At 56.9% G+C, this 21420-nt stretch overlaps 1 protein-coding gene across 1 annotated transcript in view; it reads right to left on the bottom strand.

Moving 5' to 3' along the window:
• The window catches only part of AFDN (afadin, adherens junction formation factor), a gene marked incomplete at its 5' end in the record, with an annotated part of 80927 nt that overhangs the window by 26215 nt on the left and 33292 nt on the right, over window positions 1–21420 (bottom strand). Inside the window, 10 exon segments of the mRNA XM_014586389.1 lie at window positions 5601–5687; window positions 7504–7607; window positions 11355–11553; window positions 13662–13805; window positions 14709–14974; window positions 15310–15404; window positions 16500–16645; window positions 17356–17376; window positions 19760–19965; window positions 20045–20106. Of these exon segments, the coding sequence (XP_014441875.1) occupies window positions 5601–5687; window positions 7504–7607; window positions 11355–11553; window positions 13662–13805; window positions 14709–14974; window positions 15310–15404; window positions 16500–16645; window positions 17356–17376; window positions 19760–19965; window positions 20045–20106 (1330 nt within the window).

The following is a 21420-nucleotide window of genomic DNA, read 5'->3' as shown; positions in this document are numbered from 1 at the left end:
CGGCGCCGACGTCAAAAAGGCCGCAGCCCACAGCAGCCAGGCCAGCCAGCGGGGGAGGGAGGCAGGCCCGGCCGAGCACAGAGACTGCATGGCCCCAGACACGGGGTGACCCTGGCACACCCGCCCAAGAGGTCTGGCCCAGTCACGCAGCCCAGAGGGCAAGAGCAGGGGCAGATGGCCCTGCCGAGCGACCACCCAGGGCTGGGCACCCCGTGGTGCGGCTCATCTGCCCCGAGCCCAGAGCCCCTGCACGACCGCACCAATAGCAGGCGAACTGAGGCTTTGCCCGGAAGCCCCGCCGAGGTCCTGGGGCCGCCTGTGGGAGAGGCCTCGGGTTCTGACTGGCAGTCCTGTGGGAGGGGCCGGGCACCATGGGCCAGGTTGGGAGCCCCGTCCTGCACTTCACTGGGTGCGGGGCCGATGTTTGACGCAGCCTGGAGTGCCCACCGGCCACCACGGCCCTCAGCAGGTGTGCACCTCAGGTGCCCGTCCCCATCTGCCACGCCTGCTTTCCGAGAACCACAGGCACCGTGTCGAGCCGGGGGACACGCCAGCCTCCCAGAGCCAGAGCGCAGTGGGCGGCTCCCCAGGGCACACCGCTCCTTTCTGAACGGGCGTGGGCATCTCGCAGTCGGCCGAACTCCCAGCAGAGCATCTACACCTCGACGCAAACACCTCAGGCTCTGGCCTCCCGGGCGCCACTGTCCCAAGGGTACTCAAGAACACAGTCCCCTCTAGTGGCATATACCCAAAACTGAAGCCTCGTCCCCTCTATCCCCCTCAGTCCCGTCTTCAGGCCCTCCAGGGAGTGGCTGCCTCGTACACCCTGCTGCATGAGAGCCAGGACGCATTCCGGCATTTCACCGACACCCTGGACACGGTTCGGCACCCACCCTGAAGACTGTCGCTGACCCACAGTACGTGCACCGCTGCGCCAGGGAGCACCTGCCCCCACCGTGTGCCGGCTGGGACGCACAGCGCTCCTCACACCTCCACCCAGCTTGGGAAACGTCCCAGCTTACTTACTAGTTTCTGGCTGTGCTCCCGAGGACGTCCAGGCTACGCCATGGAGGAGTATGAAGCATGTTAAGCTGCCCTCTGCTCACGTGAGGCTGCTACCTGAACCTCACTTCACAGCTCTGCCAGACCCACGGGCACGGCAGGACCTCTGGGCCCATGAGCCACGGTGCCCGCCACTATGCCACAGTGCACCACGGCCACGCGTGGTCCTGTGCGCACCTCCTCTGGAGGCCTCCATGCAGACAGCACGGCTACCCAGCGACGGAGCCCGTGGGCCACAGGGGAACACATTTGGGGCTGGCCCCCATGACGAAGCCTGACCAATCTGCACCGCAGTCTCCGCACCACCTCTCGAACCCCACGGACTGCTCCACTGCTGGGTTTGAGACTCGTGCACGGCCTGCTTGTGGGATAGTCCCCTGCTGCCACTGACCTGGCCAACGCTCACCCTTCATGCTTCATCTCCAAAGACGTTCCCAAGGGCAGCCTCCTCCGGCCCCACTCCCCGTCAGAGCTTAGCTACACAGCAGCCTTCGTGCTCTCTGGGGGCTGGCAGTGACGTGAGGGTTAAGGCAGGAGGATCCCAGATGGCCAACTGCATGGTTTGAGTCCCAGACCCGGGGGCTCAAGAAAACGTGGAGGGCTTGTGGGCCCAAAATTCTGAAAGGAGAGATGGAGAGGGGGTCGTGGTGACCACTCCCCACGGGATGTGCTTTCTCCGTTTCTCCCCGTGCGCTCACGAGCACGTGCGTCTTCGGGCAAACTAAAAATACCAATGATGATCTTGCTGTCCTGGGGTGGGAGGGGACCCGGCAGGGAACAGGGTCTTCCCACTGCAATCGGCCCATCTCGGTCAGCCAGGCCACGTCAACACACACGCCTGACACACTCAGGGTATGCCCAGGGCTGAGCCCGGACCCTTCCTGCTTGGTCCCAGCACGGCAGAACACTGTCACTGCAGCACCGTCCTGCCTAGCCCAGAAGGAAACTTACTAGGTTAAAAGAAAAGACCTTTCCGGGCCAGAGGCGCATGGTGGTTAAGCTGTCAGATCCCATGTGACGGACGGGGGTCAAGCCCTAGACCCGGTGGGTTAAAAACAACACGGGACACATGTGCGTACATGGCCACAGTCACAGGAGGAGGAGAAGGGACTGCCGCGTGCCCCCACTGGGTGGGTGACAAAAACTAACAAAATCAGTACACGCACCTTTCATACTTAGCACATTTTTTTTTAGGTATAGCGAAGCGGAGCTTATTGAAGGAGAGGGAAGAAAAAACACAGTGCCCAAGAAGGGAGGGGTCCCAGAAAATGGGTAGCCACATACTTAGTAAACCTTAAAAGCTGATAAATTAACCAGTTTAGAACTAAACCTGGACTCTCTTCTCTCCCTTCCTTGTTTAAAGAATTATTTTATTGAATTTTATTTATTTATTTTAAATTTGACCAGAGAGGAAGAGAGCAAGACAGAGAGAGAGAGAGAGAGAAGTGAGAAAGCAAGCTGTCAGGTCCGGGACTCAAACCACAGTCGGCCCTGTGGGAGTCCAGTGCCCTTAACCACCACGCCACCTGTCGGCCCCTGGAATCTCTTTTTAAGAACTATTTTTTAGCAGCTGGAGAACTGCGCTTGCAGGAGAGAGGTGTGAGGATGTGGAAGTGCGGCCCCAGCAGGCCACAGCCCCGTATGACCTGTTTCCTCTGCCATCAGGACTTGGGTAAGCACAGGGACCCGGCCTGTTTTTCAAGCTGCCCAGGCCAGAAATTAAGCCTCGACTGGCCAGATGGGGCTTTGCTCTCTCAACCACTGCACCACAAGGCCAGCCTCCCAGCTCTTATGATTCCTTTCTTCCTACTGTAATTACTCACCATTCCACGTGGACGACCCGCAGACCTGAAAGGAAGCTCTATGGCTGGTCCTTCCCGGGTCCCATCCCGAGGCTCTCAGTGGGCCGTTAGGGTACAACCGTCTGGAAGCATAGCCCGTGGGTGCGCTCCTTTTCAGGGGAGAGCAGGGTTCTGGACTGTGAGGCAGAAGGAGTCCTGACCAACCGCCCCGTGGTAGGGGAGCAGGTGAGTGAGAAAGCAAGCTGTCAGGTCCGGGACTCAAACCACAGTCGGCCATGTGGGAGTCCAGTGCCCTTAACCACCACGCCACCTGTCGGCCCCTGGAATCTCTTTTTAAGAACTATTTTTTAGCAGCTGGAGAACTGCGCTTGCAGGAGAGAGGTGTGAGGATGTGGAAGTGCGGCCCCAGCAGGCCACAGCCCCGTATGACCTGTTTCCTCTGCCATCAGGACTTGGGTAAGCACAGGGACCCGGCCTGTTTTTCAAGCTGCCCAGGCCAGAAATTAAGCCTCGACTGGCCAGATGGGGCTTTGCTCTCTCAACCACTGCACCACAAGGCCAGCCTCCCAGCTCTTATGATTCCTTTCTTCCTACTGTAATTACTCACCATTCCACGTGGACGACCCGCAGACCTGAAAGGAAGCTCTATGGCTGGTCCTTCCCGGGTCCCATCCCGAGGCTCTCAGTGGGCCGTTAGGGTACAACCGTCTGGAAGCATAGCCCGTGGGTGCGCTCCTTTTCAGGGGAGAGCAGGGTTCTGGACTGTGAGGCAGAAGGAGTCCTGACCAACCGCCCCGTGGTAGGGGAGCAGGTGCACCCCACATAGCCCGTGCTACCAATCGGCCCGGTGTGCCCACGCAACATCCTCCACCACACACTGCAGCTGACTTCAAAGACGCCACCTCTGGTCCAGGCCGTGTCAATATACCCAACACACTGTGAACGGGCAGTTTCCTAAAATGTCAGTTTCACCCTGCTCCCCTTATGCCCCAAACCCTTCGGTTCTCCAAGAAGCCTACAAGACCATGCACAGACCTTCTACTCGACAGCTAGGAGCTTCGCAATGACCAGGCGCTGCCCTCCCTCGTCTCGCAGGCCTGTCGTGCACGCCCTGATCCTCTGTCCCTGCTCAGGTGACGGTCCTCCACAGCCACGCCTCTCCCAGCGAGGTACGAGGACCAGCTGAGACCCCAGTCCCTCCCAGAGCACCTCGGCAGCTGCTGTACAGCCACTACGCTCCCCACTGTTCTGGGAACACAGCCAGTGTCCCCAGTTCTTGCGTGGCAGCACCGTCAGGGTTTCACAGGCACCTGTCCCAGACAGCGAGATTGGGTGAATTCCCTCAGGCCTCTAATATGGCTGGAAATTGATCATGTTACATAAACTTCCAGGATTAAAGATGCCTGACAGCCGATCACATTCACATTTACAAAACAATGTTCTCACTCATTTCTCCGTCCACCTCACGCCAAGGGCCGTCCAGGGTGGGCACTCGGGAAGACACCGCGGTCAGAATACCGGCGCGACAGGGAGGGACTCGCAGCAATTTCACCCCATGGGGAGCAGCGCTCAGAGGGAAGGCTCGAGGGACCTGCCCTGATCAGGGAGCCAGAGGAAGCGTGAGCTGCCAGGACTGCTGGCACGGGCGTGCCTGGCCTTGAGGTAGACAGAACCAGCCAGGTCGGGGCAGCCAGGGACCCGTGGGCTGCTGGCTCTCAGCCGCCAGCCTGCGCTCAGGGAAGAGCCACCACGCCTTTCCTCTCGGGCACTGGCCCATGTCTGAGGCAGGGCTGGCTTCACGTGGGCCGGGTACGACTCGGGCGGGCCAGGGAGCAGCTTTTCAGGGCAGGGGGAAGGCGGAGTTTCAAACGACGGCTAGTTCATTTCCAGCTCAGACTCGGGGTAGCCCAGCTCTAACAGTGGGAAACACAAATTTTAAACTGAAATTTGACTACTGCCAATTGAAAAATATTTCTCATAACAAGCATGCAACCCAGAAAGCACTTCTGTCATGTTGCTGTATAATCTCTGCAAATGCTCACACATTCCCTAGAAATATGGACGTAACTGTAGCTGGTAAACTGTTACTTTAAGCAAACTGTTACAAAGCTGAGTAGAGTTACTGACTATATCAAGCTTAAAAATAATGGTTGTCCCATCAAAATGTCCGACTATGATCCTAAACTGTTATTAGAAGCAAGTATAAGAGAATTAGGGTAAACAACTCCAAGAGACACAAAAATAACTTCTTCTAGCAGAGAAAAGACCTGCGTGATTTTAAATAAGCTGCCAGAAAGTCGTCAGGAAGGGACTCAAACCCTCAGAGTTCTGGAGAGGAGAGCGCAGGTTACGGGTCCGACGCCCTGAGCTCCAATCCCCACCGACGGAGACGGAGCTCCCGAGGTGAGGCCAGACTTGGGCCCTCCCAGGAGAGCTCCTCTGGGGCAGCACCTTCCCCCGCAGTCATGTTCCGACTGGGCCTGCATTGTTTCCTCCTGACTCGCCTGGGCTCTCGGGGCTCTGCGCATTGCCCGCGCCTCCCTCCTGGGCCCCAGAGTACTGCGGCTCTCTTCATCGGCCGCTCCCGCCCTTGCCCTCCCTCTCCCACAGAGGCAGAGCCCAGCTCATATTCAGCACAGCCGGGCACCCAGGACTCCCACGCCAGCCGCCAGTCCGGGGCCTGACTCAGGGTGCGGGACAGTGGCCACGTCCCTGCCAGGACTCGGCCCGCCCTACCTTTGCGGCCACAATGCTGAGGCCCATCCCGTTCTGCTTCTTCAGGGTCACGGTGATGACCTCAGGCTCCTTCCTCAGGGGCTGGGCCTAAGGGAACACGACAGGGCTCAGGTCGCTTCTCCACGGTGGGCGACCCGGGCCCCGGCCAGAGCTTTACGACAGCAGCGGAGAGGTGGGGCATGGGAGTGGAGAGTAAAACAGCCAGTGAAGACGGACAGCCTCGCGTCTAGTCTGGGAAACACGCTGACACCCTTCACTCCAGTCTCGAAGGTCAATGGAGGCAAAAATGCTAGTTTTAAGAACCTAATTTAAAAAGCCAAATTAAATTTCCATAACCTGACTATAGGGACCAGAAGATTGCATAGTGGTTCCGTCACTGGACTCCCACGTAGTTGACTGTGGTTCGAGCCCTGGACCCAGCAGCTTAAAACTCACGCCAAATACACATGTGTGTATGGCCAAAATACAAAGAGGAGAGAAGGAACTGCGGCATGGCCACCCCTCTGGGGGGTGACTTCTTGCTTTCTGTCTCTATGGTGAGCGCATACGCACTATAGAAAAATCTCTCAAAAAAAGAAAGAAAGAAAGAAAGAAAACCTCTGAAGACAAAATCCAATTCCTACTTGACTGCGCAGGACCAGAAGGGGCCTGCTGCCAAGTGAAGGCCACTGTGGTGGCTGGGCCGTGCCGAGTGGGCCGGCGGCAGAGAGTCGTGCCACGGCGGTGCATGGCCTCGCAGCGAGGGCAGGCGGCACGCGAGCACACGCAGCGCGCACACCGGGGCTGAGCCAGCTTGGTCCACGACGTGAGAGCCCACGGCCGGGAAGCGGCGGCACAGCCCTTGGCGGAGGCCTCGAGATGGTGCTTCCCGGAGCAGAGGGCGAGAGGGGTCGGCCGCTTCTCCTTTCCTGAGCGCTCCTGAGAGCCCGAGAGCTAGCTAGCTAGGTGCAGAATCCGAGCCCCTAGCTAAGAGGTACTTGTGTTTCTACGTATTCTGGTACTTGCACGTCGCTGCTCCAACTCGGGAACTGACAGTCCGTAACACTGACATTCATGTTAATAGTTAGATGTGATCATGTTTTTGGTGTTAACAGAGAAATCATGGGTTAATCCGCGTTCTGGAACTGTCTCCGAGACAGGCTCCAACTTAATGTATGCTATGCAAAGAATTAGATGTTAATTACTTTGAACTGAACATACCGAAAAAATCTTCTTTTAAAAAGACTCTCTCCATGAAGCAAGGTAGATTTTAATCGTACAAAGCAGAAAATACTGAAGTTCTTATGCTTCCAGAAAGACAATACTAGAGATGATTTATGTAAGAAATGGGCTTACTATAAAAGGGTAAAATATTTGGGATCAGAAGACGGAGTAGCAGTTACACTGCTGTGCTCCGCCGACACTGCCGACGTTTTGGGTCCAGGCCCGGCAGACTGAAACTCACACTGGGCGCATGTGCATGTGTGCCCCAAATCCCGAGAGGACGACGTGAGGGGAGTGTTGCGATGTGGCCATCGTCCACGGGGTGATCTCTCTCTCTGTCGCTGGGGAGTACATGTGCCCTATGACAAAAATCTCTAAAAAAATATATAAGTAATTTTTATAAGAATAAAAGACTTTCTATCAAAAAAATCTTTCCAATAAAATGTTAAGGTTAATGTATTAGTATTTTTAAAATATGTACCAAAATACTATTTTAAAAAGTACCATTTGTTTACAAGCAAAACTACAGAGAAAAAAATGCACATGCATTTGAATAAATCTTGGTTTCAAGATTTTACCAGAGCCAATGTGTGAAGATGATGCTTAACTTTCCTGTCACAGGAGCACCGGGGTAAGCAAGGAGCCCGCTGGGAGGCAAGGAGCGCGTCTCACGCCCCGCCCGACGAAACCCGATACTTGCCAGCTCTGTGTTCTCCCGCATCAGGTGGCTGTCGTAATCCGCGCCTTCGAAATATATCGTCCAAGTTCCTGGAGACCGCGTGTGAGGGACTAATCTGCAAAACCCTGAGGGACACAGCAGACCGTGAGATGGAGAGCATGCCTTCGAGACCCACGGCCTTCGCGACCCACGGCCTTCGCCTAGGGAAGCAGGAGCAGCCAGCGCTCCGTGTCTACCGGCAGTACCGCTCTCCCTCCTAACACCGGCATTCCCTCTGAAAACGGAATCACACATTTGAAACCATCTACTGCGTTGCCAGGAAAATCACGATGCACTTTTGCACAGAAAAACAGGTCATGACTTTCTCAACAGTCTGGCATTTGGACCCAGCCAGGTAGTGTGGATCCCATATGGCTGGCTGCAGTTCGACTCCCGGACCAGGCAGCTTGGAAAATACAGTGTGTGTGTGTGTGTGTGCCCGGTCTGGGGAAGGGATGGAGAACGGATTATGGTGGCTGCCCCCAGGGGGTGATTTCTCACCACTCCCCTCCACCGTCTCTATGGAGTGCACACACTACAGCAAACTGAATAATAAAAGTTCATCGAATCCAATAGGCTCTCACTTGGTCTCCTCATGCTCCAAGAGCACTTCTCTCTTACTCCTGTAAGTCACTCAGTCACTCTGTAATCACCTCCTGCAGGACTGTTTATCCCACTAGCCTAACTCCTCAGTAACATTCGGAATATCTATTTCTCTTAGGGCATGAAGCCTTAACATTTTATTAGAAAGATATTTGTCTGGAGTCAGACAAACATGAGGGTGGGGGATGGCCACGGGGCAATCCCTCCTCTGCTCTCCGCACGGGATTCGGCTTGGGGGTGCCACACACGTGCCCAGTGCGTGTTCTCAAACTGCCAGGTCTGGAATTCGAGACGCAGCTGGCCACGTGGGATCCAGAGGTCTTACCCACACGCCACCTGCTGGCCCAGAGTATCTACTGAACAAGGGAAGAGAGGGAGAGGAAGATGGAATGGCAGCGACGCTGGACCTCTGCTTCCACGTTTGATGCTGGCTTCAGGGACAGACGGGCATGACTCCATGAGGACAGCAATCACAAGTCCTAGGGCCCATTCACATCGCTCTGTCCAAATTTTCTTGTAAACTGATACTTGCTTAAATTTCGGAATCACTGATAGTGTTTTAAGGAAAAAATCCCCTGGTGTATCAGCAGGGACAGACGGTGTCACTACGAGGTCCATGTTCGGTGGAGAAACCTGCTGCTCTTCCTCACTCGCTTCCGCTCCCCGTTGTTCCTCACGATGCCTCTCACACCGGCCTGCGCGAGGCTCGCCAGCTGTCCCCTTCCTGGTTCTGGCTAACGTTTGTCAACGCCCTGAAGGCCAGGCACTGCAGCCTTGGGCTGACCTCAGGGGGCCCTGCCACGCCACAGAGCTGCTGCCCCAGGGCTCTGACGGAGGCCGCGGGCACCATTAATTTGGACACTTAAGAATTCCTTTGTGGTAAAGGAAAAAGGAGATGTCAAAACATTCCGACACAGTGAGGTTCTAGAGTAACTTAACCTTGTTTCAGTTTCTGGTTTCTTAAATCACTGTTTTTTTTTTTTTTTGAGAGGTTTTCACTATAGGGCATGTGCGCTCGCCAGACAGACAGAGAGAGACATAGAGACAGAAAGCGAGAAATCACCCCCCAAGGGGGGATGGCCACGCCGCAATCCCTTCTCCATTCTCCTCTCGGGATCTTGGGCACGCACGCACATGCGCCCGGCGTGAGTTTAAGCCACCGGGTCCAGGACTCGAACCAAGGTCGACTACATGGGAGTCCAGGGACACAGCCATTATGCTAACTGCTGGTCCTTAAATCACTGTTTTAATCTAGTTTCACTAAGAGAGAGCCTCTAGCTCCCTTCTTCCCAGTGTTGTAGGGAACCACAGCGTTAGGATTCGGACACTGCAACAGTCGCAGGTTGTTTTCAGACGTCTGGTCTCCACGGCTAGTGCTGGGCCCTACTGCGAACGGTTTGCTTGACGAGCTTAAGCAGTGCCTCTCGGACCAGGGACGGCGTGTCCAGGCAGGCCTGGCCGTCTCTCCCAGCACCACATGGTCTGAGAATCAGGAAGGACACAGCCGCGGGGAGCATGTGGCAGATCTCCCATCAGCTCGCGAAGCCGTGGGCGTGAGAAGGAAAACAGGCCACAGAAGGGAACATCCACGCCTTTGTTCATTCTATGGGCACCTGTGTACGAGGCTCCCTCCACTGACGACACCCAACACGTGCGGTGGCTGGTGACGCCTACACATGACCGAACACACCTGCGCTGAGATCCACGGCCAACTCGGCACACAGGGCCCACTGTCTCCGAGGCGCCAACACCTACTCGGCGGCACGCCTCCTGGACTGTACACGCAGCCGCAGAACGCTAGGAAGCTGGCTTCTGCGTGCGTGTTCCCAAGGTAGCAACTCAGAGCTGTCGCTGAGCACCTGACATGCAGCAGGCTGCATGCGTGAGTAAGAGCAAGAGGAGCTCACGCCAGCTCTGCACACAGGCTACGCTGCTCCAGACACACAGCAGGGATGGGCCAGCAGGTCGCTGTTCTGGGACATGCACACCGGCAGAGGCCGGGCCTTCCGCAGAGTGAGGGCGAGCTCGCAGCAGCAGCAGACCCCTTTAGGGAAGGGCATGGACGCACAGTGCCTGCATGTCAAGGCAGTCATGCGTGAGGGAGACCGAGGCGTGCCCCGGTTTACTGTAATGGCCCTGGAGGAGGAGACAGAAGCTGCCAGCAGCTCAGACGGCCTACAAGGTCTGGGGGGGCCTGGGGTGGGGGTGCACTGGCTGATGCCTGGGGCGGCCACTGCCTGCCCTAACACTGGATGTGGCTTGCAGTCCAGGGGCTGGCCTGGGAGGTGGGATTTGGAGCATATGTCTTTCAGCAACCACAGGGCAGCCACGGACCTGCTCGGGACCAGTTTCCAGGTTTCCCCAGGCAGCACGTGAGCATGAACCAGGCAGCCCCACTCCTGGGGTGTCGGTCAAGGCCTCAAACTGTACTGCAGCATGGCCCCTGCTGCCCCAGCTGGCCAACCTGTCACAGGGATGACCTGAACCAGAAGTGAAGGCCCCTACCCATTCATGCTTCACACGGGGATTCCTCTGCCCCACCCCACCTTGGCCTCTGCTTCTGCCGCCCCGTGGTGCCCTGAGCATTGGGCAGTGTTCTTGGGAGGGCTCCGTGGGAGCAGATCTGTGAACACTGCATTTCACTAGGAGCAGCAGCCTTTGCAAAATGGGTTTTGTTAAACAATCAAACACTTTGAAGATGTAAACGTTACCAAGGTGACGCTATAAACACGCACTCGCTACGTTTATACACTTCCGCATACAGCCCTAACTTCTCCGTGGTTGTTATTTTTATTTATTTAAACTAACACCTACGTTCTGAACTCCTCTCCTTTGGAGCTGTTCCTACTACAAAGTCGCAAAGTGGGACTAAAGTTCGGTCTAACCCAAAGGCTCATACTTGAGGGCTGTCAACACACAGCAACCAAAGGGAAGCACTCCAGCTCCAAGCCCCGGGGGCTCCTACGTGGCGGCTGTGCCCATCACTGGAGGACGACTCCGCGACAAGGCTGCACGCTCCAGGAGCCCCGCCTGCGGTCGGGGCCGCGTGACTGATGCCTGGCGGAGAGTGCGTGCTGCTGCAGGCCACAGCCTTCGAGGGCTCTGCCTCTGGGCGCAGTCTGCAGCACCAAGACAGGCTCGTTCAGGTCGGAGGGACACGCGCCCGACGTAGGGGGCCCGCCACCTGTGCCCTGAGCGAACCGTGCAGGAGACGCGCGGGCGCTGCTCACCTCTCTGGCACAGAGGCTCTAGAAATTCCTGCAAACCGTTGGGAATGTTGCGGACGACGTCGCAGGAGTAGCCGTCTTCTGGCAGAAGGAAAGGCAGCTGCAGGCCGGGGCCCTCCTGCAGCCGCACCTCCCTGCCATCGCTGCGTGCCAGCTCGTCCGCCGTGTTCTCAGCCACGGCCACCACGTTCTCCACAAGGTCCTGTTAGGGAGACAGCAGAGTCCAGAAGAGATGGCCGGCAGCTCTTCACGCCACGGCGCCCACGGCACTCAGCACGTGGACATGGACACGGACACAGACGCAGGCCCGGTCTGTGCCGCAGGCCCCGGCACACACGGCGTGCAGGCTTCGATGCGAGCCCGAGATACCGACTCGCAGCTTTAAGGAGAAAGCTGCTGCTCGGTCCGACAACAATGTTTCTGCTCTCCATTTTCCAAACTGTTTTCCTTTTTCTTTTTGAAAGTGATTGCCAGAGAACGCAGGTGCTCCCGAGGCTGAGGGAAGGCGCCGCCGGGCGGAACGTGGGCGGACCGCCATGCTTCCCTCCGGCTCCCCATCCCGTGGACACCGGCATGTGTGCACACGCACCAGTGTTTTCCAGGCCACCAGGGCAGCAGTAAACCTGCAGGCGTCATGTGGGCCCGGCTCCCTTACCCCAGGCCACGGGCCCAGCATCATGTCTCCCCCCACGTGACTCTAACATTTAAAATCCAGCGGCTAATGGCCGTATTTTCATACAATGTTCAATGACAGTCTGGAAAAGTCCACGTAAAATACAAAAATCAGGACAAACAGGCAATATATTTCCCAGTTTGAAAATAAATCAACCAAAGGAATTATTTCTGAATGAGAGGTGACTGGTTGCTATTTAAGAGTTTTTTATTGCTGTGTAACACACATCCCATCTGACGAGGCTCTCAAATGCCAAGCACCAGGCTCAGCCAGTGACCACACCGCTGCCTCCATGCCTCTCCTGCCCTCAGGATGGCCCTGTCCCACTGCCTCCACGCCCAGCCCTGCACAGGGACGGCCCCTGCCCCAATGCGTTTCTGAGGTGATGGTTCACACCACAGACTGCTCTCAGTCCCCAAGAGCCACACCTACACAGGTGCACCATAGCCACAGCCCACATGCCCTCCCGTGTGTCCTTGGCACGCCTGTCCACCATGCACCCTCTGCATGTCTGTCCTAGGCACGCCCACTGCACACCTGTCCACCACACACAGCCCTGCCCCGCACCCTCTGCACATTCATCCAGACTCCCTGGACCACCAAACACCCCGTCCCACTACAGCATGTGCTCCTACGTGACCAGGTGTCCCACTGCCTCCACGCCCAGCCCTGCACAGGGACGGCCCCTGCCCCAATGCGTTTCTCTGAGGTGATGGTTCACACCACAGACTGCTCTCAGTCCCCAAGAGCCACACCTACACAGGTGCACCACAGCCACAGCCCACATGCCCTCCCGTGTGTCCTTGGCACGCCTGTCCACCATGCACCCTCTGCATGTCTGTCCTAGGCACGCCCACTGCACACCTGTCCACCACACACAGCCCTGCCCCGCACCCTCTGCACATTCATCCAGACTCCCTGGACCACCAAACACCCCGTCCCACTACAGCATGTGCTCCTACGTGACCAGGCCGAGGCTCATCAGTGCGTCCTCCTGCTGACTTGGTGACCACTGGTGACTCCTGGTTCCAGTGAGCCTGTGCTCCACACTGGTGTCACCACCAACGACAAAGGCCAGGCCCCCACCTCCCTGTGTCGCCCAACCTCAGGACATGTTTACTTGTGATGGTGGGGGCAACTGCAGTCCCCTTCGCAAGCCAACAGGGCTCCGCCCCCTCCTCCCTGGGGCCTGCGGGCAGGCGTGCCGAGCCCGTGGGCTGTTCTGGATGGAACCTGGCCTCCCACAGCCGAAGGCCCCACAGCAGACCTGAGAGTTGACGTAGAGGTGCAGCAGAAGCCCACTGGCTGTCGCTGCCATCGCTAAGACACATGGGCGTGACGGCTGCCCCAGGGGACACACGGTGGTGGCAGCTCTGCCCCCGGGGCCTGGTCACAGTGGCCATGCTTGACTCTACGTGCAGGGCCCTCCACCCCTCCGTCCTCCACGGATCCCGCCAATCCCTGACTCCCTGAATCGGGGCTTTCCTACGCAGGTGCCCCTGCAGTCTCTGCTTCCTCACTGAGCTCAGTGCGGGTGGCGACAGCACAGCGACCCAGTGAGGTGGCCTCGGGGCTGTCGTTAGTTCTTCCCGTTCCTGCCTGGCCCACACTGGGACGACGCGGCCCCGCCCACTCACCGCGGGGATGAACGGCTCGTCAGGGGCACAGTGGTAATTCTGCAGCAGGGCCTGGAGCTGCAGGGAGTTGAGCTTGAAGCAGGCGCTGCTCACGTGCGGGACGTCCTCCGGTATGTACTTATCCATGGTGAGCAGCGTGGTCGCCTGAGAGAGAGCGAGAGTGAGAGCGAGGGGAGGAGGCATGAAGCGTGGCTGGCTTAGTTCTGGAGTGCTGGATGCAGGTAGGAGTTTCTTTCCAAGTTTAAACATCATATAACCACTCTGAGTTCCAGGTAACAGGTATGAGCGGTTCCCATGGCCTAACTTTCTGTAACTACCTGAATAGCGTCTCTATTCGCTAAGCCTCTGTAGAAGAGATTGAGAACTCAGAAAAGAAACCTAGTGCACCGAGGCACCAAGCCCGTTCGAGACCGCAGACAGCTCGTCTCTGTAACGCGAGACGGCTCTGGACTCTGCTGCCCGAAGAGTTCCCGCAGCGCTGGCAAGCCCTGCAGGTTATGGCCTGCCTTCGTATCCCCAACGGCTGACACGACGCAGTTTTAAACTGTGGTGCACGCTCAGTACGGCGGTCTCTGAAGTGTACCTACTGACTTCGGCCGGAAGAACCCGTCGGGACGTTTCCTATGATCGCCTGCAGTGACTGAACTGAGTCCTTCAGCATTCTAAGCTGGAGGCCTGACCCGAGCACCACGAGATGCCACCTTACTCAGAGGTCTGTTCAGTTACGCAAGGTTACACGAGGCTACTCGGCACAGCATGACTCATGGACTGGTGCTAGTGGGCGCCTGGACACAGCGCAGAGGAGGAGGCCATCAGAAGACAGGGCAGAGCTCCAGAGCCAGCCACACCCACTGGCCAAAGCTGGGGAGGCACCTGCACATCCTCGCCTGGGAGCCCTCGGGAGGAAAGCGCTCTGCCGACCCCGGCCTTGATCCTGCCTCCAGCACCGTGAGCCATTACGCGCTATCCCGCTGCTCAGTCTGCTGTCCTTCCTCGCAATGGCCCACCGAGGTTTACCCGGCCTCGCTGGGCAGGCAGGGCACACACCTGCACGATCCTGCTCAGGTGGCAGTCGGCCGCCAGCTCCAGCCCCTGCTTCTCGGCCCAGGCCTCGATGTGGCCCAGCTGCTGGCGGATGATGGCCCCCCAGTAGTGGGAGCACAGCCCCGAGTCGGGGTCGGTCACCAGCCTGTTGAACAGCCACATGTTGATGAAGTGGAAGAGCTGCGAGAACAGCTGGATGGTTAGCGCGGCGTTGACCCTGCAGCGGCGTAGCAGGGACATGGCTCCCGTGAGCGTGTGCAGCACGTCGTCTGCAGAGACACAGAGGACAGTCACCGAGGAGCCTCCGGAAAGAGCCGTGAGCTTAGGGAGTGGTAGCAACTGCTGTCCCACCACTCCACAAACACGGGACTGCGAGGACAGTGGCGTGGTCTCAACGAGTTACTGAGGCCACTCAGCACTCCAAGCCCGTCCAAGAGACGTGCATAAAAATTAACACAGCACGGCATGGGCAGATGGGCTGTCCACCCCTCCTGCGAAGACCCCAGACCTAGCAGGGCACCAACTGGGTGCTAACGAGCCCTCCCCGTGCACAGCGGCCCTGAAGGGAGGTCGGCGGGCGGGGACGGACAGGGCGTGGCCTCACCGATTTTCGGTCTCTGCAGACTGCTCTCTTCAGGGTCTTCCAGGAAGGCCAGCATGTAGTTGTTCAGTTCTGACTGGAGACAGTGGACCAGGTACCTGGAACGGCACGGGTGCGGGCTGTCCCTGCAGCAGGCGCACGGCTGGCAGGCGGCACACGGGACGAGCCCACGGCTACCAGACTTCCCACCCCGAAATGGGCGTTCTGCTGCTGCTCGCGTTCTACCACAGGGCGTGAGCTCTGCGGTCCATTCTCCGGGGCGCTCCTCCTGGGACTGTGGGCTCGCATGCACACGTGGCTACACGAATCTAAAGCTGCCAGGTCCGGGACTCGAACCACAGCGGGCCATGAGGGAGTCCAGCACCTCAACTACCATGCTGCCTGCTAGTCCCAATAAAGAGGTTTTTACTCCAAGATCCCTGGCGCCCAGCTCGCCAACTTCGACATGCACTCAGCAGGTGTGCAGGCACGAGTTTATGCCCTGGTGCCCACCTTCAGGTCAGGTAAATCAGAGCTTGAAAGTAATTCTTAAAAACAACACAAACACGATGACCGAGGCTGGCGGTGTGGCCTAGTGGTTAGAAGCCTGGCCCCAGGAGCTGGAGAGACACAGTGGGTGTCTGCATCCATGCTCAAAATCCCCATAGGAGAAGTGGCAGGAGAGAAGGGGCCGTGGGGTGACCATGCCTCCCTGGGGGTGCTTTCTCCCTGAAGAGTGCAACTGCCCTGACAGCGGGCCATGAGGGAGTCCAGCACCTCAACTACCATGCTGCCTGCTAGTCCCAATAAAGAGGTTTTTACTCCAAGATCCCTGGCGCCCAGCTCGCCAACTTCGACATGCACTCAGCAGGTGTGCAGGCACGAGTTTATGCCCTGGTGCCCACCTTCAGGTCAGGTAAATCAGAGCTTGAAAGTAATTCTTGAAAACAACACAAACACGATGACCGAGGCTGGCGGTGTGGCCTAGTGGTTAGAAGCCTGGCCCCAGGAGCTGGAGAGACACAGTGGGTGTCTGCATCCATGCTCAAAATCCCCATAGGAGAAGTGGCAGGAGAGAAGGGGCCGTGGGGTGACCATGCCTCCCTGGGGGTGCTTTCTCCCTGAAGAGTGCAACTGCCCTGACAAACAAAACAACAAAGAGAAAAAGCGTGATCCAACCCTCCGCACACCAGGCGGCCCGCACGTGCGCTTACTTGAAGGCCACCTGCACCAGATGCGCTAACACGTCCTGGGCATCCAGCGTGATGCGGCTGAGGTCCCGGTCCTGCTTGATGAAGTTGAGCAGCTCCGATGCATTTGCCATCCAGAAAGCCAGCGCCCCCGCGATGTTCTTCTGTTTCTGTGGACGGAATGGTCCCATGAGCAACGCAGGGCAGACACAGACACAGAGATAAAAGGGTTCCCGAGAAGCTGCTGGAGATAGACCAGTACCTTCCCACTCTCAGCACGTACGAGCCACAGATACCAGATACTCGCAGAGGGGTTTGGGTGCACGAGGGCAATGGGAGGCCAGTGACGCGGTGGCCACGGCTCGGGACTCGAGTGCACAGACACGAGGGCCCGGTCAGCTACGATGCGCTCCATCAGGGGAGAGCGGGGGTCCTGGGACCACCACCACTGGGAGAGGGGCGTATCTGGTAATCTGCGTGGCCACACAGGCACCACGGTTACCCACCGCCACCCGGATACTGGAGTCGCCGGCTGGGACGCCGGGCAGCTCAGTATCAAGAACTGATCTAGCGCGTCCTCGCCCGACCACATGAGCAGGCCAGGCAGCCCCAGATGAGATCCAAAGAATAGGAACCAAGGGAAACGATAGAGAAGGAACAGAGCTTGGTCATCTCATATCCACACTGAAGTGCATGAAGCAGAAATTATGGAATGCTGGTAGGGCCGCACAGTCAAAAAGGTTTTAGTATTGCACGTCTCAGGAGCTGGATGAGGGTTACGGACTGTCAGTCAGTCGCTGCGGTGCCGTATTGGACATGAAAGCGGCATGAGGACGGACTAAGCCAACACAGCTCGGGCAGCTCCCAGCAAGACTCCTACCTGATCAACCTGGTCTACTTCCTGGAGAAAAACGGACGAGGGGGAACCAAGCAGAACGAGAGAAAGAAACTTGTAAACAATCATGACAGTTCAAAAAAATCAAAGCACGAACATGAAAGCACAACAGGGAGGTGCAGCATTCGGTCACGTTACTCTCAAACCGTCTCCACTCGCGGACCTGAAGCAGCTCTGGAAATACGCAGCGCCGAGACACGCTGTGTGTGCTTAACGGGCATGGTAGCCAGATACGTTTCTGAGGGGACTATCAAGATGACTTTACAGAACACCAACTTAACCATGTTTTTAGGAAACCTGCTAAGGCTGGGACCAGCAGGTGGCGCAACAGTTACATCCCTGAATTCCCGTGTAGTCAACCGCAGTTCGAGTCCCTGACCCAGTGTCTTAAAACTCAGGTCGAGTGTGTGCGTGCCCCAGATCCCGAGAGGAGAACGGAGGAGAAGCATCTGTGGCGTGGCCATCCCCCTGGGGGGTGATTTCTCGCTTTCTGTCTGTCTCTCCTATAAGCGCACATGCTTTATAGCAAAAAAATCCCTCTCAAAAAACCGGAAAGCAGCTCTGCTGAGAAAGGACCTTGTGCATTTTCAAGTGAGACCATGCAGTTCCTTACAGGTGTGTAAGGCGGGGCGGGGCTTCCTTCCCAAGTAGGGAAGTAACAGGAAAGATCAACAGAAACAATCAAAATAGAAGTTGAAAATGTAAAAACATATAAAGGATTTGTATCTATTATTAAGCTCTTTTGTGTTTTGAAAGTAGAATTTAAAATATTCACTGTCTGAGCTCTTTTTCATTATTTTAAGATTCCTTCCATCACCGAAGTGTAACGGTTGAGACTCGTTCTGACTGACTGCATGTACGTGAGGAAGGGAAGGTGTCAATGGCAGTGTCCGGGTTCAAGCCCACAAGAAACAGAAGACAGGTGATGGCTATGACGAGAACTGAAAAGCAAATCCACACTCTACAAAATGGCATGAGTGACAGAAAGGTATTCACATACGATGACCTTCCTTTTCTGCTTCCTCACCCCCATCAAACCCTAACTATGCTAACCACTCAAATGTGAAAGAGCCATACCTGAAAATGTGGGGCTTTTAAAAACAATTCTGACAGGGACAGCAGTTAGCATAATGGCTGTGTTGCTGGACTCCCACGTAGTTGATCGCGGTTCGAGTCCCGGACCCGGTGGCTTAAAACTCATGCCAGGCGCGTGTGCATGCGTGCCCAAGATCCCGAGAGGAGAATGGAGGAGAAGGGATTGCGGCATGGCCATCCCCCCTGGGGGGTGATTTCTCACTTTCTGTCTCTCTGTCTGGCGAGCGCCAGCATCCTATAGCAAAAACTTCTCCAAAAAAAGAAAAGAAAAAAAACAAAAAACAAAAACAATTCTGATGGAATGAAAAGATCCCAGCGTCCTTCAATCCAACAGAAACTACCCAACTGTGCCCCTGCAGGTTGCATGAGCAGCGTTTCACAGCTGAGTAACAGCACTGCCCAGCGATTCAGAGGAACTCTTACATTTGTAAATCTACCTTCAAGGACGTTAAATCTCTGAGGTGGAAGACGCCGTGCCATTATTATCCCTATTACTGCTATTTTGGTCATGAGGTGTGTGTGCTCGTCAGAGGGAACAAGAGAGAGGGGAGGAGGGAAAGCCGAGAAATCACCCCGCGGAGGGATGGCCGCGCCGTATCCCTGTCTCCATCCTCCTCTCGGAGTTTGGAGCACATACACCCAGCATGCTTTTCCAGCCTGGATCTGGGACTTGAACCACAGAGTTGTCCATGTGGAATCCAGAGCCTTCACCACACCAGCTGCTGGCCCTGCTATGCCAATTTGATTCATTTTAGATTGACAGAGATTTTCCTTCCTAAAGGCGCCTAATTATCCACCCTCACTAAAACGTTCAACATCGGTTTATAAGAAACGTCATCCTACGTGAAGTGTTTCACAGGTAAAGGGCAGCTGCTCTTCCTCGTTCTGCTCCATCCAGTGCTCACGGGTTCTGTTCTTTTTACCTGTCGTCCTCATTTCTGAGATCTTTTTACAGCTGCCCCTCCGTGCGCACCCATACCCAGCACGCGGAGGGCTCACTGACGGGAGGTCCCTTACAACCATTGCAGCGCCCCGAGGGCGGTGACGGGCCAGAAGGACGGGGGCTGCCCCAGGGCCGCTGTGCACCTCCCGGCACGGTGAACGCGCTCAGCTACGGGATGCAGCGTGCTCGGCCCCGTGTCGCCAGGCGGCCTCAGTAACATGCGGGGAAGAGCTGCGAAGCCACAGCCCCGCCCGCATGGCTGCCATCGCCCTCTTAGCTGGGCGCGGTCCGTACCACCCACAGCCGGACGGAGTCCCCCGAGGCCAACGTGCAGCCCGAGGAGGAGCGTACCTGGATGACGCCTTCCATCATGCTCACCATCTTGTTCACGATGGCGATGACCTTGTGCGTGCGCTCCGCAGGGCTGACGTCAGGTCTGTGCTGGCCGGAGAGCACGTAGCGGCACGCCATGTACAGCACATACGTGGGCGACAGCTTGAAGTGCACCGTGGAGCTGTTGGTGTAGTTTATGACGGCCGACAGGAAGGAGTCCTCAGCTGACAGACAAGAACGAGAGCCGTGAGCCCGGACGGGGACGGAGAGCACGGTGGGCACCCCGGGTCTGGGCTTACTCACAGCTCTCCCGGAACTCCACGCTCGCAGGCAGCACCAGCTCAGGCCCTGCAGCATCCTGAGTCCTAAAGGGGGATGGTGACGTCACTTACTACAGGTCACTTGGCTAAGGCATCAGGACACGCTGTGTGGACTGTGCATACCCTGACCTGCGGCAGCTTCCAGACGCAGAACAGGCAGCACGGCCCCTGCCTCCCCACTAACCCTGTCCACGCCGATGGACGCGCCGGGGGGCGGGGAGGCTGTCTTGGCTCCTGGGGGGCCCTCCGGGCACGCACTGCCATCGTGGGCCCAGATCAGACACCTGAGTGTGGGGGCCAGTGAACACGGCGTCGCACCTGCTGCAGCCACGGCTCACGTAAGTGAAGCAACGTGGCTGGGGAGACCGTGCAGGCGGGAGCGCAGTCCTGCGAGTGACCTGGGGACAGACGTGCTCGTCAGGCCCTCGTAGGTCAGACACCACTCGGGGCCCTCTTCAGCTACTGGGTCCTGCCATTTTCAATCTTCAGCTACACGTGCCTTAAAATAAGATGTTCCACTCCCTCTTTCCCGGTTAAGCTCACATGAATTCCAAGTACTCTCGACCACGTAGCCGGACACTCCACAGATAAGAAGCCGTCAAATGTAAAGAGACACCCCCCATCCAGAGCGCTTCCGGGGCTGGCACTGTGCGGGGCTCCTCTCCCCAGGCGTTCGGGACCAGAGGAGCTCAAAGGCGATGCCCCCTATTTCTAGGAGAGCCCTGCCAACAGCAGGGCGCCACCCGTGGGCAGAGTGCAAGGCTGGCACCGCACTGCGAAAGCCTCTTCCGGAGCGGACATGTATGTGCGTGCTCACCAGGCCACAGTGGCACATGAGCCTCTGCTGGGACCACGGCCACAACACCCTAGAAGCCACCCCAGAAGGCAGACTGACCGCCTCCTCCCAAGAACTATTTTATTTGTCATTATTATTTCATCTGTCCAGAGAGAGAAGGGAGGGAAAGTGAGAAAACAAGCTGACAGGTCTGGGACGAGAACCAAGGTCGCCCACATGGGAATCTAGCACCTTTATCCATCAGGCTACCCACCGGTAGGGTGGTACCCAAGGGCACCCTTTCTAAAGTGTGTAAGACAAACAACTACAAATCCAGATTGGCCCTCCTCATCTTAATAAAGGTACACTTTTCCCAATGGCTATTGCTCAGTTTAAATACCCTTTCACTTAGACATGTGATTAAAATACCCAGCCGCTTAATAAAATAATCAACTAGTCTCCTACCGACAATGTTTTATGTGAGTGTAACATTTACCAGCCGGCAGGTGGCGTGGTGGTTAAGGGTGCTGGACTCCCACATGGCTGACTGTGGCTCCAGTCCCAGACCTGCAGGTTTGCTTTCT

This window comes from Tupaia chinensis, unplaced genomic scaffold, assembly GCF_000334495.1.
Source record: "Tupaia chinensis unplaced genomic scaffold, TupChi_1.0 Scaffold000132_1, whole genome shotgun sequence".
NCBI classification, from domain to species: Eukaryota; Metazoa; Chordata; class Mammalia; order Scandentia; family Tupaiidae; genus Tupaia; species Tupaia belangeri.
The sequence above is the reverse complement of the archived record's forward strand: the minus strand, read 5'-3'. Positions and strand labels throughout refer to the sequence as shown.